At 42.9% G+C, this 17,989-nt stretch overlaps 1 protein-coding gene across 1 annotated transcript in view; it reads left to right on the forward strand.

Annotated features, from left to right (window-relative positions):
* The window catches only part of kcnh8 (potassium voltage-gated channel, subfamily H (eag-related), member 8), an 82,159-nt gene extending 69,087 nt beyond the window's left edge, over positions 1–13,072 (forward strand). Inside the window, exons 11-16 of the mRNA XM_049601476.1 lie at positions 1,270–1,484; positions 2,613–2,651; positions 3,853–4,133; positions 5,158–5,273; positions 5,550–5,629; positions 11,083–13,072. Coding sequence (XP_049457433.1) covers positions 1,270–1,484; positions 2,613–2,651; positions 3,853–4,133; positions 5,158–5,273; positions 5,550–5,629; positions 11,083–11,667 — 1,316 coding nt within the window. The 3' untranslated portion in view covers positions 11,668–13,072. The remainder of the gene's footprint in view (positions 1–1,269; positions 1,485–2,612; positions 2,652–3,852; positions 4,134–5,157; positions 5,274–5,549; positions 5,630–11,082) is intronic.
* The last annotated feature ends 4,917 nt before the right edge of the window (positions 13,073–17,989 follow it).

Raw genomic sequence — 17,989 nt, forward strand, 5'->3', positions numbered from 1 at the left:
GAACAAATGTACTATCCTCATCCTGTTTGGGTTGTGCAATGGTTGAAGCGCTTTCTTTGTGCCATAAATTGAGCCTTAATTTTCCCGGGAGGTTGTATCTGGTGGCGTACAGTAAAACTGAGGCTCAAAGGGAACCAATCTAAACACAGTTGGTGTCATTATTCTATAGCCATTACAATGTGCAATCAACATTTACCTCACAATAATAAGTTAAAGCAAAAACATTGTCCATTTCAGCTCTAATGTTAATGTAAGAATGAATAGAGAAGCTTGTCGTCAGCTGTGTTTAGTCCCAGCTCTCCTTTCTTGTTACGTTTGGTGAAAAGAGCTTCAAGAGGTAGATGAAGAAGAAGTGACAGTTGTCGACCACCTCGGTTTGCAGAAGACTAAATTACAATGATGGTGGATGGATGGATGCCTAAATGATGGTGGAACAACTGTTGTGATGCCATTTTTGTTTACCTCAGTTACCTGCTCCTAAATCGACTCAAGATTATGGCAGCAATGCAAAACAAAGTTTAAGTGAAGATGGTCAGAGAATAAAGTTTTAGGATAACTACATTAATATTCACCATATGTTCTTGCTAAATAAATAATTTATTATTATGCCGTGCTTTTCAATGAGCAATTACAATCGCCAGGGTGGTGTTTATGCTTCTCTAGCATGACGCTTACTTTGTCTTTGTAGCTTCTTATTTCATCCGTGCATAATTCGACCACCTAACTGAACCAACATTCAGTTTTTAAGAATATATTAACATTTACAACTGCAAAGTAAGAACTCTGTGTTAAAGCTATTTATCATAATGAAGGACTTGCTAATCTTACGACATAAGACACCTAATTGTCGCTGAGGGCATACGATGAAATTATCCTCGGTAACTTTCAGTGATTAGCAGCAATAAAAACAGGAAAATAAATAATCAAAAAGTATTGTACGACAAGTCATAATTAAGATAATATTTAATATACTTTTATTATTGACATCTTTGACGATAATATATCAGTTATTACACAGCTAATGTGTGCTGCCTACATGAGAGCAGGTGGACAGGTGGTGCTCCAAATGCCTCAGATTCATGCTGATCAAAACCCCCCTCACACACTCCAACCTGTGCACTCCCTGAGGAGCTCTTAGATAAATGGAAGATCTGAAACATGTTGCAGAATTTGCATTAGAATCCACATCCTCAGCGGCTTTTACCAGAGAACAAACATCATGCTGCCACCCGTATTCTGACGACCTTGTCCGTGTCTTTCTCTGAGCAGGTAAAGGAGACCTGATCGGGGCGAACCTGTCCTTAGATGACCGAGTGATCAAAACCAACGCCGACGTGAAGGCCCTGACCTACTGTGACCTGCAGTGTGTTAACCTGAGGGGGCTGTACGAAGTGTTGGACCTCTACCCCGAGTACTCGCACCACTTCGTCCAGGACATCCAGCAGGATCTCACGTACAACTTGAGGGAGGGACATGAGACGCATGTAAGTCCAGATTTTCATCCCAACAATACACAGATTCTTTAAAAGGAGCAGATCAGTTTAATTTCATCCTGATATCATGTCCCTATGCAGCCAAAAGTTATTATGTTTCATGCTGCGACAATTATCTCTGTAGTTTACAATAAAGAAGTCGGCTTGTGATGTTGACAGAAGAGAAAAGTGTGCAGAAAATATAAATGAGATGCTAATTATGCATGAGAATCTCCTGTAGAAATTTTAAAAAGCAATTCAAGTGCCATTTTTTCATCAGAAATGTTTGTGTGCTTAACTTTTTATAGGACTTTCTTACCATTCTACATAAACCCCAATAGTTCCTGATTGGTTTTGTTTTTATATTGAAAAAAAAAAAAACAGAAATTAACGAGCCCCAAACACAGCAGAGCATGACAAGCACTAACACACTTGACAGTTTCTCTGTGTAATGAATGACGGTACTGTAATAATGCGCAAGAATGACTTATGGGTTGAGCGAGACGAAAGACAAAGGCATGTAGGGCTGGAGTTTGGAGGGTGAGAAATGGACTTTGAGGGCGGCTGAAGGAAGTAGGAGGGAAAAAACCTTGAATAAGAAAAGTGTATGAGACAGTGTGTGTGAGAGAGAGGGAGAGGGCAAAAATAGCCAGGGCACTTGGACGAGCTCTGCTGCTGTAATTACAGTCAGGTGTTTCTGTCTCTCCAGTGCAAACACCACTGGCCCACTTACACACATACACACACACACACACACACTACCTGCCGCAGGGCTTTTAGGTGGAGCTAATGTGCAGAGGGGCAGCCCCGCATCTCAGAATTGAGTAAAAATGAAGAGTGGGGGAAGGAAGGCAGTAGCTGAGGGTGGAGGGTGCGTTTTGGGGCTGAGAGGTTAAGATTGCCTGGATATTACTGTGCTATATATGAGCACAACACCATAGCATCAGTCTGTTGAGGTGAATTATTTTCCATCACCGCAAGCCATGCAGTCTTCTTGTGCCAGCTTTGCAAAAATAATTTACTGCTGATTGTTGTGAAATAGCTCCTCTGTAATTTAAAACTGAGGGGAGAAAGGCCACATCTTGATTGCTGTTCCCTGCACTTCATTTACAGTATATTTCCTCTCTGGCTCTCCTCCAGGTTAAGGCCCGACTCTCCACAACAGCTCTAGATTCTCAGGTAACAGACGAGCCCTCTAACACACTCAAACACTGATTGATGATTTACAATTTAAAAGGCAACATGCCCCGCTTGTATTCAAGTGACATTAACTCAAGACTTTTCCAATGTTGAACACTTCAGCCTATTTGTTGATACCAGCCTGCACTGCTTTAATCAGCCTGCAATAGAAAATGATGAAAGTCAAATTAACGTGCAACTGAAAATCAATTTTTCTATCCACTATGAAAAGTCTGAAGGGCAACTCGGCAGTAGACCTCCATGACTGATAATGGACTCAATCACTCTTTTAGAATTAATGATTCTAATGCAGAGACTTTTTTTTGATAGAGAGGAGACAGATCAATTCTGCACAGAATAGGTTGTCAGTCTTTAAATCATCCTGCCCCAGAATAGAGGATGATGATGAAATGGTCTACGTGCTGTCAGGCTGCTCTTTCAATGTTGAGAATCTGCAAAAATAACACAAATATAATAATCTGTAGTCAGATATTTTACAAAAGAAAATCAATTTAGCTGTTGGAGCCATTAACCTCACGCTGATGTTTTCCTCCTCCGATAGAGTTGGGTCATAGGCCGCTGATCAATAGGTCGCCGTCGACCTTATTGCAGTTACTGCATCCTTATCTTACGTTTGAGCAGCGCCCTTGCGATTTTGCACAACTGCAGACCCTTGGCAAAGACAAGACTGATGTCAGAGTTCACCAGTGTTGCCTTCATCATTACTCTGCAGGTCACAATTTCAGTCTAAAATGTTGATCTGGGGATTTTTGGACAACCTCGTCACTCATAAATCCAGCTGAGTGGCCTGCTCCTTGCACTCAGGAGTCATAAGAGCACATCTATGTATTGAAAATACCTCTGTGTATTTCAGGGTCACAGTATTAGCAAATACAGCTCAGCGTATTCAGCATCTTCAGAGGAAGCAGAAAAGATGAGGATGGCAACATTTGCTGTGACACAGAATACGGGGAATTGCTGTTTTTTAAGAGGCATTTAACATCTTAAAGGCTGCTGCTTTGGAGGACTCAAATCTGCATGAATAGATTTTGATTTCATGTCTCAGCTTTTTCTGTAGTTACGTAATCTCTTAAAGGCCTCCTAGTATCCACACTTAAGAGTAATATTTTAAAATGTCCTCTAATCACAGCTGATTGATATTTGTCTCTTTTCATATATTTATACTTCATCTTATTTCCAGTCTGGGGTTAGAAGGAACGGACGAGTGGTTCAGGGCTATCCGCCCATCATAGAGACTCAGGAAGAACATGAGGAAGATGAGGAGGAGGAGGAGGAAGACGAGGCCATGTCTGTGTCTCTGTCATCAGAGCGGAACCGGGCGGTGAACCTCGGGGACACGGGTGGGAAGTCTCTGCAGAGCCGACCCAGCCAGAAGACAGCAGGACAGAGCTCCAGAAGGTCCCGGAGGAAGATCCAGGAAATTACTCTCACCACTTTAGACCCATCCAACCTCAGCCCCAGGTGAGCTTGATCATCGATCTGCCTGTCTGCCTGTGTAGGCCTGTGTCTCTTTGACTCTGTGTTAGGTCTATTTTTGTCATTCTTTAGCACAGTACATGTGGCTCAAACTAGAGCTGGGCATTTTTGACAAAATAAAAAGTTACAGTAAAAGGAGATAAATGATATTTGTATGACCTTTAATTGTTAACTTACTCACAAATAGTCCCTTTTACACTTCTGTGTTGTGAGATATAACCATAGACTGTCTAAAAGTAATGGACGTAGCTACTGTGATGAAACCCATAGGTTTGTGGAGTCTGGTTTTGAAGTTTGGCAAGTTTGAACCTTGCAATCTTGGTGTTTTTGGAGCCAGAGGTGACCATATGGGGGTGAGAGGGTGATGCTGTGGGGGAGCGAGGGGCGCAACTTTAAGCCTTAATAAAATGGAAAGAGGTGAGTTATATGAAAATTCATCCCTGTACGGTTGTCATGAATGTTCAAATTAGCTATAGAGACCAAAACTGTTTTTATACCAGACTGTAAACATGTTTATTTCTGTTGTAAAGTTGGACATTTTAACATGGTGGATGACTCGCTTCTGGAGCCAGCCTCAAGTGGCCATTAGAGGAACTGCGGTTTTTGCACTTTTACATTGTCTTGATTGTATTGAGTCCTGGAGGATGCCGCCTTATATTACGTGTTAATTTGTGAGCTTTAGAGCTCTTAGGAGGGAGATTTCTGGGGGGGGTTTGATGGAGCCAGGCTAACTGTTTCCCTCTGTTTCAGTCTTTGTGCTAAGCTAAGCTAAACAGCTGCTGGCTGTATCTTTATATTCACCATACATGTGAGAGTTGTATCAATCTTTTCATCTAACTCGGAAAAAAACTATACCATTAAGACCATGAAAGCGCAAGGTTTAAGCAACATGATAGTGTTACAGTAACCTTATTATTATTGATTAGCAATGTTTCTAATTAATCCAGCAATTATTACATCATCAGTAACAATCTTTAATATTCTAAGCACACATATTGTCTCTCTGCAGGATAGTGGACGGTACTGAAGACAGTGAGGGGACAGAGGGTTCCCTGGCGTTCCCCTTCTCTACCAGCCAAGGTTGTCCTGTCAATGAACCAACCAGTGCCTCAGCGTCTGCCACAGGTCCTCCCATCCTACACTCCTCCACAATTTACCTCTCAAATATGACCCAATACCATTTACAACCCCTTCAATACCCACATTTCTGGGGAGTGAAAAATGTTCACATCCAAATCCCTGCAGAACTATTACATACTGAGCATGATGAATGTGAGTTTGCACTTCCTGTCAGTGCCTATAGTATTTATCAGCTGCCTCGATGCAATAACTGCTGGGTGTTAATTTGTAATTGGTATTCGGCACTTGAGGTAATTTGTAACTTGCTAATTTGTGTCACAGACATACTGCAGATCAGCACTGCAGAGTTAGCAGCTAAAGCAGAGGAGACCAGAGGACAACTGCGACACCTCGACCAGCAGGTAGGACTGTGTGTTTGCGTGCGTGTGTGTGTGTGTGTGTGTGTGTGTGTGTGTGTGCAGGAGAGAGAGACATACAAGTAGGTTCAGGTAAGATCTGGCCATATGGTTATATCAGCATGTCAGGCATGAGACAGGTGAAAGGATTGAGAGAAGTAATGAAGCAAAAAAAAAAGGTTTAAAATAACGAGTGTGACATTGTAGAAATGATTGCTCTGCAGGATGTGGTGTTATAATGAGGCCTTACGGAATATGGTATCATTTATCAACCATCGAAATCCTCCTTTTATATGTTTTCATGAGCTTTACATTTAATTTGCCACTGTAGTGTGCTGAAGCTCAGGAAATTTTTACTGTGCCTTTTCTGTCTCATTGTATAGTATCATATTTGGATGTTTTATAGACTGAAGCGGTTTATTGTCCAGCTTGAAATAATCCATTCACACACACACACACACACACACACACACACACACAGACATGCAGCCTCTCATGCTGCATCCTACGGTTTTGATTGGCGGGTGGCTAAATTGACATTAGACTCTTGGCAGGTGAGGATGAGCGCTTGCTTCCTCCCGCTAAGCCTCAGTCTGTATCCTGGGATGAGCAGATAGAGGCAGAGAGAAGAAAAAAAAGACATGAAGGGGGGGGGGGGGAATGGAGACGAAAAGGGGAGAAGGCAGATAGCTTTATGAGAAGAAACAAAAAGCAAATCCTAAACAGAAAGTGTGAAAGACAAAGGCGCAGCATCTTCACAGTTATATGCGTCGGCTCTGTTGTCCCTTCTGTGTCTCTGCGGGTTACCGGTGTTTGACAGGAAGTCTGTCAGCATGGTCTTGTAGGTCGTTAATCCTCACTTGGATCCATCCACTCCAGTCACCATAGGAGATGAAGAGGGGTGATGGTTGTTATCTGCTTTCTCCAAAAACACTTACATATAAATGACAAATGAGGGCATTGTTTGTTTTTTGGCACATGCTGAATAGTTTCATAACGTATAGTATTTGCAAAAAATAGAAGGCCACCTCATTTTTCATGCAACAGTAATAAAAATCAGATAATCTTCCGCTTCTCAACTGCAATGCTTAATAACATGCAAACAAAAATGTATGCTTGCAGGGGCCCTAATTTGTTGTTTGACAGTGTTATTTTTCTTCTGAAACAACTACAACTCTACCAATTCTTTCAGAGAAAATCGTGTAGCAAAGGCCTTTTGATACCTGCATCTGTTCCTGTGAATAAAAAAAGCACAAATTGCAATTTCAAACATGAGATACAGCCGTCCAAACAACCCACTGACAGGGTTAATGTCTTTGCTGTTTCTGACCTGAACCACACAGAAGTTGCAGCATTTTAATGAACTACAAATTGTGTGAACACAGACACAAACCATGCTCCTTGACCTCTCATCTTTACCCTTTAACCCTCAGCTACAACTATTCCAATGAAGGGTTTATTCTAGTGAGAGATGAATGAGGCATTAGTGTAGTTAAATAGAGGCCAAACATGGTGACCTCTGTTCCGCGTCATGGAAATCATAATGCGCAGCTACACAGGAGAGTTGGAAGAATGAGAGCTTTGCCTGAACAGCCTGAGTAATTGCACTTGTGATTATGAGAAGAGGCCATAAACATTCACATGCAGTGCACCACAAATACACTTGAGAATGAGACATAGGTACACACACGTATATGCACAGCAGTGGTGACCTACATTGGTAAGCAAACAGTATAAATCAATACCGTAAGCACAAAGCAGGTATATAACAGACTTTATAAACAGTGCATAGCCTTGAAAGCAGCAATAATTGATTTTTTGGCCACTTGGGGGCAATGGAACAGCTCAGCACGTATGTAATATATGTTCACACATTTAACAGACGCTGAGCAACATTAGCAGTTATTTAAAAGCGTGTTTCTGGACACCTGACTAATGTTTTTTGCTTTGGTCTCCCCTGTACAAAAAAAAAGTTTTGGCTCCTTGACCTGCTAAATGCTCCACTAGCAATTAGAAACCAGCTAGTTGTCAACTTTTTTCATCTACTCTTTAGTGCTGATCAGGTGTACACTATGGTTTTCTTGCAAAAACAGCCAGCTGCTTAGCTGCAGCTGGTTATCTGGAATGTTGATGAGAGCATTGACAGTAAACCAAAACAGTAAAGTGCCATAAAATAATAATAATAATAATAATAATAAAATAAGTCCAATCAGGAGAGACTCGTTTTTTATAGTAAGAAGAATATTTATTAACATGTGCACATAAGAATGAAAAATGTGCAAAGTCTTTGGCGATTAGACCCCGTGGAGATGATATGATTTAAGGAGGGTGATGAATCTGTAGTCGAAGAGAGAACACCCCGGGGCTAGACCCTGGTGGTGGTAGAGGTGGTGAGGATGAGATGAGAGGAAGATGAAGAAGTGCCGATGATCTGGTTGAGTAGACGAATAAGCCTTTGTTGAGCTCGTCCTGGACTCTGGATACGATGGCTGGAGGTGAACGAGGTAAAATGACGGCTGACAGAAGCAGAGGAGAGAGCAGATTTAAAATTTTGCAGTGGCATCCTGATTGGCTGATAGAGATAGTGGCAAAGTTTGATTGGATAGCTAGAAGAGTGAACACCCATAATCAGCTGATTAGAGGAAGCAGTGAGAGTGGGATGGAGAGAATTGTGAATGGATGAGCACAAAGAAAGTGTTCCTGGTTGAACTTACTCTGAGCTTCATTTGATAAAAATGTTAAAGCGCAGTGGAGCAGAAGGGAACTGAAGTGTTGGGTGAAAATTCTCTCTCAAAGACTTTCAAAGCAACTATCAGCTTTTAGAAGTCATTGCGCCTCTTTTTCTTTACTAGCAATGACTACAGCAGCTGAAGGCCAATTGTGAGATCTTCTGGCTTCCTAAATTGGAAATTTGGCCAGGAAAACTACCCGGTAATTGTAGCAGCAAGGTTGAGGCAGTTAAGGTAACTACATGAGGTTCCCTCATCAGGCTAAAAGAATGCTTCAGCCACAGAATGTCAAAAAAATCAAACCAAAGGAACGCACATCTCACCATGGGAGGGCAGGTGCTGAGTCGATAGTCGTAGATGAAAAAGGGTGAATGACTCGCAACACTGCAGGACTCTTTGCAGAAAAAATTATAATTTATTGCACCGTGACGTACGTTTCGAGCTGTGTGCTTTTCTTCAGACAAACAGATACTGTGAGAGGCCATCTTAAATGTAGCTGATCACATGATGCAATTACGGTCACATGACAAACAGCTGCAGTGATTACATGACACAGATCTGATGTGTTGATTACCTTAAATGAAAAAAGAGGAAAAGCAATACATCCAGACACACACAAAGGTGTCAACAGGTCAGAGAGTCTGAAGTCACCTAAGTCATGTATAAACATATATAAGTGTAAAACATGTCATAACACCCATCCGAAAGCGAGCACAATATATTATATATTCACACATCTGAAATGTGATTCAAAACATGGGCTCAAGCCACAAAATGACCATTTATATCTCAATGGCATGGGAGAAAAACAAAGGTTATGTCACGAATTCAAGGATTCACGATCAAATGATATGATTCACCAAAGGCACAAAAACGAACTCCTCATCATCAGCAGCCTCAGATCCGTCTAAATTTCCAGAGCTGCTGTCATCAAAACCTGCCATTATCAAAGAAAATGCTGCTCTGCACTATACCTGACATCCAGGTTGATAGCGGATTACTATATTTACCTGCTGTAGTACAACTCGGAAGCATTTATTCAGAGCCGGACACATATAATGTAACTCTCATGGTTAAATAGCATAAGCATATGATCTAATGATGCTTCTACTTATTTTCTGGGCTCAACATGTACCTGTAGCTGCAGTGAACTCCGGTCGTCCACGGCTGCTGTTTTGTCTGACTTTCTCCACCGACGGTCGTCTCTGAGGTGGGAGTACTGGAATCATGTTGACAGCGTGTCAGATTGGACTGTCCTGTTGCTCTCAGCTTTTCTATTTTTATCAGAGTCAGAGTTTAGACCCAGGCTTTTATCAGACACTCCAGAGAGGGAGAGAGATGGGAGAGATGGGAGAATTATGAAAAAAGGGAGAGAGATTTTTTTTGCTCCATTGAAACTATTGTCAGGTACTCAGTGTGATAGATCAAAGTCAAAACAAGCTTGATGCTGAAGGATATCAAAAGTGAATGCATGCTGGGCCATTAACTGATAAGACAATTCATTTGTAGTCATATAAAAATTCACATATACAGGTATGTATGCCCAACAATGTCTGTCTACCACTGCTGGACTCAGAGGGGGGACAAAGGGAACCCCATGTTTTTAAGAAAACGCAGCAGAAGTACTCTCTTGAATGCCCAACTTGTAGATAAAACATGATAGCGCCCTAGGGTGCCCTTTCAGTATGGTGGGGTGTATGTACTTCATACCTTTAAGGTATCAACCAGATTACTAGTACCAGGAAACTTCTCTCATCAAACGATACCTGCATTTGATCCTTTTTGTGCCCAGATCTAGAAAAAGACTATTTTTTATGGTCTTGCTTGCAGCCAATCACAGCATGCATTCCTCAATTTAATGTGACGTGTGATCGGCCCACTGCTGCAGCAGCTAACACCCATACAGTCTGGTATAGTGAAGTCAAGAGCAGTGTATTTGACAGAGTTTCAGGTCAGTACCCCTGATGCAGTGCCATATAGGCTGCCCTACATGCTGGATATATTACTACATTTTTTTTCCCACCCCTGCCTCTAAGACAGGCTGAGTCCGCCACTGGTGTCCACGTAACTGAGAGCTCCTTGCCTTATTTGGTCTGTCATGATCACAATTCACTTGATCACCTCTTGACGTATTCACACAGCGACTGGAGCAGCTCCCACCTGGAGCTGTGTGTCCTGCTGTGGGCTGGTGTGCATCCAGTAGCACTGATGTGCGTGATTGGCCTGATGAATGGTCATCAGTACTTTGACTGGTAGAAGCAGATGGCTCGTTGGCAGGGCTTCATGGTCATGCCCTCTGTGGACATGTGCACATGCAGAGAGCAACTAATCACCACCACCACCCCTCTGACCCATCATCGGTGTAATGACCAATTATAGCAGTACGATGTTACGTGCTAAATGGCAGGCAGGAGACCGAAATATTTTGACCCAAAATGACTGACCTGAAAATACCAAATTCATGATGATGTAGCGAGAGTGTTTCCTAGAAAGTTTGTCTTCATTACATAACCAAAAAAGGCAACTACTGTGTATGGCAATGAGTCCACTTTGAGTGTTATCAGCATAGAGGCCATACTGTAGGTTTGGATACCAGAGGTCAAACACAAGAGAATCTTGAATTTACTTGAGTGCCTAAAATTTGATTTTTTTTATGCCCCACCCCACCCATGAATGGGGCATGAGAAATTTTTTTTCCTCTTTAAAACTAAAAATGGTTTCTGTCTACAGGTGAGCAACCTCGGGAGGGAAGTGGCCGACCTTGGACGAGTCATGAAGAGAATGGCCCAACTCATGGAAACCCTCATGTCATCAACGCCACAGCCTACAGTGGTCTGCCCCACACACTACTCCCCAGCACACCTCACATACCTGGGCCATCCTCCCTCCCCCCAGTCTTACCCTTCACCATCCTCTTCTCAGACTGCCTCCATTTGGACAGACACGCCCATGTCGTTGCCCTCTTCTCCCCTCACTGTCCCTCAGCTACATGGTGCGATATGCCACACGGATTCCCTCGCACATAGACCCCAGGACCTCCAGCTGGGTTACCCCTCTAACCCCAGCACAACCCCAACTCGCAACTCACCTTCCCTTCAAATACAGCCCGTCATCACAGAGCCTCACCTGCTTTCCTCACCCCTCAGCTCACCAGAGATCCCCCACTACAATGACGGGATTTCCGTTTCCATCAGGTCAAGGGTACACAGTCCACAGCCACAAGACGGGGGAGGTGAGGACCCTCGTCAGAGCTCTGGGTGTTCTCCGCAAACTGGACTTGGGGGCACCTACCACAACCCGACCAAGGGTTTGTAGCAGCCCTTTGTCTGAACTCTGCAGGACTTGATCCAGGATATTTTTTGGGATATGTTCCTGAACTAGAGATCAAACTGATCAACTGGGGTTCCCCATATCGTTGGAGGACGTTTGCAGGGATGCAACTCAGATTCCTTTTTGTTTTAAAGGCACGTGTTTAAAAATCTTGTTGCATGAAAACAAGCACAGAAGGTTTAGGTGTGTTAGCTTTAACTTATAGAAACGTAGTGTTGTTAGACAGGATGTAGAGGTTTGGTTCAGTTAAGATGGCATATGGAACTGTGTCATAATGGAGAACAAGAGGGATATGGAGGAGAAGAGAGTTCTTTCTGTCCTCTCCTTTTTCGCTCCTGGCTAGTGATGGGTTCAGGTCGGCTTGGCTGGTTGGAGGAAGAGAAAGCATTGTGAGTGGTGGAGGTGGGCTTTAGAGGCAAAGACAGGAGGGATGGGGGCTGTTAGCATCCTTCCCCCAACCTTCTATCCGTGCTATTTCCTCTCCTTTTAACCCTTCTTTCTTTGCGCACTCAACCTACGCATGATGCTCTGGATTGCGTGTACCAGTGCGTGGCTTGTTGGGGCTGGTTGGACTGGGAGCATAGAGTGGTGTGAGGAAAGAAAGAGATGGGACGTATTGTGCTCTTTACCACAGGCCCTCAGGGGAGAGGGGATGGAGGGTGGAGGAAGTTGGTTATGGAGGTGGGGGGGTATGTTATGCCTCGGGCAGCAGAGCCCCTGCTGTCGTCTGTCACACTGAGCACAGGGACTCTTTCTCCCTCTCTGCTTCTCTTTTCCAGTGTTTCTCTCCACACACCTACTCTCTCTCTCTCTCTCTCTCTCTCTCTCCCTCTCTCTTTCTCTTGCTCTCTGCATGCCTTTCCGAGCCTTTTGAGTAGTGCCTGTAGACACACATTAACATGCTGCATGTCACCCTGTGGAAATTCAGCTTGCCATTTATCTATCTATTTAAAGGAAACACGGTTCATTCGTTTAATAGCTGAACCTGGCATTTACCGATGCATATTTATTGGATGTTGGCTCAGTTTAAACAACTGGGTCATTTAGGCACAAGGTAGTCGCCCCTGTTGTGAAGCAGCCTGGAGGAAATTGCCAATACTTAATTGGCTCATGATCCATGGTGGAGGCCATTTTCCTGATCGTCACCCAGGCTTACCAACTCTGAGATCCATTTTCTTAGAGCACAGGCAATATTCCCGCATAAAAGCACAATAAGGAAATAAAGACGCTTTTATATTTCTATGAATGTATCAATACTAAAGATGTATTTTTTTACCTCAAAGAATGCAAGAGTGTGGGATGGCAGTAATTGATGCTGCTGTATATGGAGTTATGGCAGTGCTGTTTGCTGGTGCCAGCCGATGCAATCTTAAACCAGGAAAAAAAAAAAGGTCCGAACTCTCGTCCCAACAGATCTACTGTTCTCTTTTGAATTCACGTAGGTTTGACTCTGCTTCTCTGCAAATGGAATGTACTGTAATCAAACATCTTTTTCCCTTAATATTTTGATATTATTAGATACAAAAAACTGTTATGCTAATAAATGACAAATATGACTGTTACGTGCTGGCCTTTTGTTTTTGTTCAGTGCTCACAGAAACATTCATTAAAGCTGCAAAGAGGTTATTAGGAATTATCATATCAAGGAATTTCACCTTTGCTCTTTTCCAAAACAAACAAACAGCATATTCTTTAAAAATTTGATGTACAATACTTTGATTGATGCCTCCAGTGTGTAAAAATTAGTGGCATCTAGTGTTCTAATGTTTCTATTGTCAGTTTAAATGCGCCATGCGACAGTTAAGTCATGCCGGAGATGGACCTTCATAGGAGTAGGTCCAAATGCCAGGCTGCCTGCCCTCAAGCGGGTAGCGGTGACGTCTCACAGACAGCAGCCAACCTCCAGGGACTAACAGCTCTGCAAACAGCTCACCTCCATCACATAAATGTCCTTTACCTGCGCTGGTGAAAAACACATCCAAAAAATGACTCCTTTCACTATTGGGACTTGATGCATCCAGTCCAATAACATTTTGAAAGCCTAGAAGAGCCACATGATTGAATTGTTTTATCCACATTCAAGTTAGCGGAGCACTAAACCAGAAGTTAGCTGTTCTGTCGCTGAGAGTCTCTATTGTGCTTTCTCTGTGGGCCACAGTGCGGAAGATCCAGGTATTTTCATACAATGGAAATAGAGCTTTTTTGGCTTCATGCACCACTAAGCAACTTTCATAGGAATGGATGGGGTCCCACTTTCAATGCTGTGTCCAGTTCTCCTTATATATCCATGCAAATGTACTGATTGTTTTGTGTGCGTATGTTTCTGCAATATCCTGCTGACATCCAGATAAATTAATGGGTGGTTTCACAGTGTCCTTGGATTATAACTTAACCAAGCATAAATTATGCTTTGCAACATCAAAGGTTAAATGTCCAGTGTGTACGATTTAGCAGGGAGGTTGCAGGATCGAAACTTGTCCCGTTTGCAAATCGTGCAGGAGAACTACGGTGGCTGTGTTTTGTTTGTACGCTACTGTAGAACAACATTGCAGACTCTGTGGAAGAGGGTTATGAATAATATATACAATTTCTGCTGATAGATGCCCCTAAATCCGACACACTGGACCTTTAAAAGTCTGCAGCCATGTGAGCAGCTCTGTAAGGCTGGCCTTTGAGCTAAATGCTAACAGCAGCATGCTAACATGCTCACAATGTTAATTTTAACACATAAATGTTTAGCAGGGAAATTGTTTTCCATGCATGTGAGTGTAGCATGTTGCTAATTAGCACCCAACATACAGCTGAGGATGATGGGAATGACATTTATGGGAGTATTTGGTCGTAAAGTATTAGATATATTGACATTCTGACCTGATGATGGCGATATGGTGGAAACATTTAGGGAGTCATTCAGTTCTTCATGAGGGCGCACATGAATGTGTGTGCCGAATTTTATGGAAATCCATCCAGCAGCTGTTGCTGAATTGTTCTTGGACCTCAATACACCAACACATGAACACCAAAATACACAATCAGCCAAAGTGGATAATGCCAGATCTCTGTCATGCAAGACTGTTGTTTGCCCACACTGTTTATCATAGTAGTGTGTATTTGTTTTATGCAAGCTTTATTGTGTGTCTTTTGTTAGCTGCTGCTACGGTTCATCTGAGGTGAAAGCGAAGCAATCGTCATGTCCTACTGGTGACGTGGGCGGATGGGGAGGGGGTGAAAACTGAGTAGTATGCGTGCTGTGGATCACATTGACACATCTGTCATAGGTCCAGCTGCTCTCACCTGGCGAAGTCCTGCTCCACTGTGTGCGTGTGTTTGTAGGAAGCAGAGTGAGGGGAATACTGGATCTGTCTGAATTAGATACACACATCAGCATGGATGCAGGTGAGATATACTTTATGCTGATGTGGCAGTGTTTTCTCTTATTTCTCATGCATGCATGCAAATGCTTTTAAGGAAAGTGAAAATGAAGATGTGCATAGTTTAAATATCACCCACTTAGATCATTTCTTGTTTTACTGAGAATCGACTTGCAGGTGGGCGGGGGTGTGTTTGCACTGAGGAGGATTATTTGTGTATTTAGCAGCGCCTCAAGCACATCTGTGGGAATGCTGTTATTTAGCCTGGGGTCTTGAAGACCCATCCATATTTAATGGTGTACAGACAATCCCACCCTGGCTGTTTATGCATCGTTTTATCAACCTGCTAGCGGACTCATCTTTTATTCACCGCTTCCCACAATCTGTCATTAGCTAACTGAGGCCCATCTGCCTTCCTCCTTTTCACCCTCGCCTTGCTCCTTCCCAGCACTTGTGATTTTTGATTAAAGTTGAGACGGACTCAAAGGGACGGAAAGGAGAACATAACAGAGATGGAAAAACATGATGGATAAAGTGCAGCACCAATGCTAACTTGAGAAATTGATTAAAGGAGGTGAGAGGTGGAGTGATGATGTAGTATGAGTAGTTATCTTTATACTTAAGATACATCTAAGCATGCTTTAGAGTCCCTCTATTGCTGTGTGTCTGTTTAATCCACTCTTTTCACATTGTTTAATGATGGCCCTGACCCAAATACAGCAACTATTCATCCCTGTCCACTCTTTTCATCTGTGCACACACAGAAATGCTGTGTGAGAGCGCGCACACACACACACATTCACTCTTCCATTCAAATGAGCACTTTATCCCAGTGAAAAGAGCCTCTTCACTTGTCCCTCGCCCCAGATTTCAGCACTAAAAAACATCCACGCTGTGCAGGAGGTGTGAACTTCTCTCTCAGGTAATAAAAATCTGTCCGTTTCTCTCCTTTCATCTTCACGGACATAATGGAGATATGTTGAAATCTGCCAGCTGTGGTGAGGTGTTCCCATTCAGCCCTTACTGAGACCTGATAGGCTGCTCGCTCACAAAAAAAGAGGCTGAGCTGTTTGCTGAACCAAGGCCACATTATGTTTGTGTTTGAATGTGTATGGTCGGAGTTGTGTGCGCTTCTGGTTGTGTGCACGTCCGTATATATCAAGTGTCTGTGCCTGTTTGCAAAGAAAAGCACATGTACATGTGTAAAATATGGAGAACAGCTCTCCACACAAGGGCTTTACATTTATCTGTTCCACTCTGGGTGAGCCAGCGGCAGCCGTTGCACATCCAAATGGTTGTATTTGCATTGTCGTAAAGCAGAAAGGGAGGGGGGGAAGCTTGCAGGACATCTTGTGTGTTTGATAAATGAGTCTGAGCTGCTCCCTTGGGTACTATGGTACAAGTGGTGGTAGTGTTGGTGGGAGGGGTGGCAGAACAATGCGCATGTCAGAAGTGGAGATTAATGGTGGTTTCTTCTCTGGGAAGTGTAGGTCTGGCTATGCCCATCAAGCTGGGATACTGGACCGGCTACTAAATTACCTCCTTTGTTGCTCACCTGTCAGAGAGTAGTCTGTTTTTTCAAAGCAGCAGATAGGAGGGTCGTCACGATGTAGGGCTCTGTAAAATAGTTGTCTTCCATTGTGGTGATGTAACAGTGATGTAAGGGTCCCTGTTGAAAATTCTAGACTAAAATGCTCACTCATTTAAAGTAGAAAAAAAAGCAGGCCTTTCTCTTTATGTGAACACCTGGCAGCATTTTACCCTCTAAACACTGGTTGACAGCCGTAGATGATGGACTGTTCCATTCTGTTGTGCGACGGTGTGTTTTTCAAGGATACAGAGCCAGAAATTGACATTACAAACTGAACCAGAGTCCTGCAGCTTTTCTTTGTAGCTATCTAATCGGAGGCAGCAAAACAGTTGGTCTCTGTGTCTCTGCATGTGTTTCCTGTCTGGGCTCAAAGTGTTCAAAGCATTTGTTTGTCAGCTACCTAAATGTAAAAAAAACCCTCCCAGAATAAGACATCTAGTACTCAAAAGCATTTATTGAACATAGCCTGTAAAAATAATGACATCACCCAGTAGTTTGTGGACTCTTGTTTTTGAAGCCTCCAGTTTGGCATTGGATTATAGATGTAGAGAGAGAACCAAAAACATTGATAGAGGTAGGGCCCTGTTCATTCACATGAAAGTTGCTCAGTTGCGCATGAAGCCAAAACATTCCTCATCGTGTGAGTAATGAAGCAAGGACACACACTTGCCCAGGCCGAGTCGGCTACTTGTAGTTTAGCGCTCAGTGCAGCTTTTGTAGACTTTCCATGTTATTGGACCAAACGGATCAAATCTCTATAATGAAACGTCATATTGCAGAGGTTGTGACACTTAAAAAATGTATCCACTAATTTACAGACACCTCTTTCACAATGTAAAGTCTATGGGAAAAAGTATTTTTGGGCCCAATGGCATCAGGTGATGGACCAGGATGCTGTAGTTTCATTGTTTGGCCACCATGAATATTGGCTTCACAGCCATTTTAATTGTCGCCATCTTGGGTTTTTGGAGCCAGCAGTGACCATATATAGACGAGAGGGTGGGGCTGTGGAGGCGCGAGGGATGGATCTGACTCACAGACTGTAGCGACACCTCGCTGACAGCCTCTCACTCAAGCGGCCAACCCTTTATCAGACGTTACTTTGAGTCATAATAAAATTTAAACAGTTGATTTGTGTTATATAATAAATTATAGATAGGTATTATGCCATCGATTTGCATTGTTATATAAAAAAAAGACGAAGAAGAAATATGGATTGATAAGTGTATAAGTGTCCTTTCTGTCTGCCTCCATCAAAGCGGACCAACAACCACACCCAGTGGCTGGGATTTCCTTGGTGTTTCAGTGCGTTCTATGTACCACCCTTTAATGCAGCATCAGCATT

The sequence above is a fragment of the Epinephelus fuscoguttatus genome, linkage group LG17, assembly GCF_011397635.1.
Source record: "Epinephelus fuscoguttatus linkage group LG17, E.fuscoguttatus.final_Chr_v1".
NCBI classification, from domain to species: domain Eukaryota; kingdom Metazoa; phylum Chordata; class Actinopteri; order Perciformes; family Serranidae; genus Epinephelus; species Epinephelus fuscoguttatus.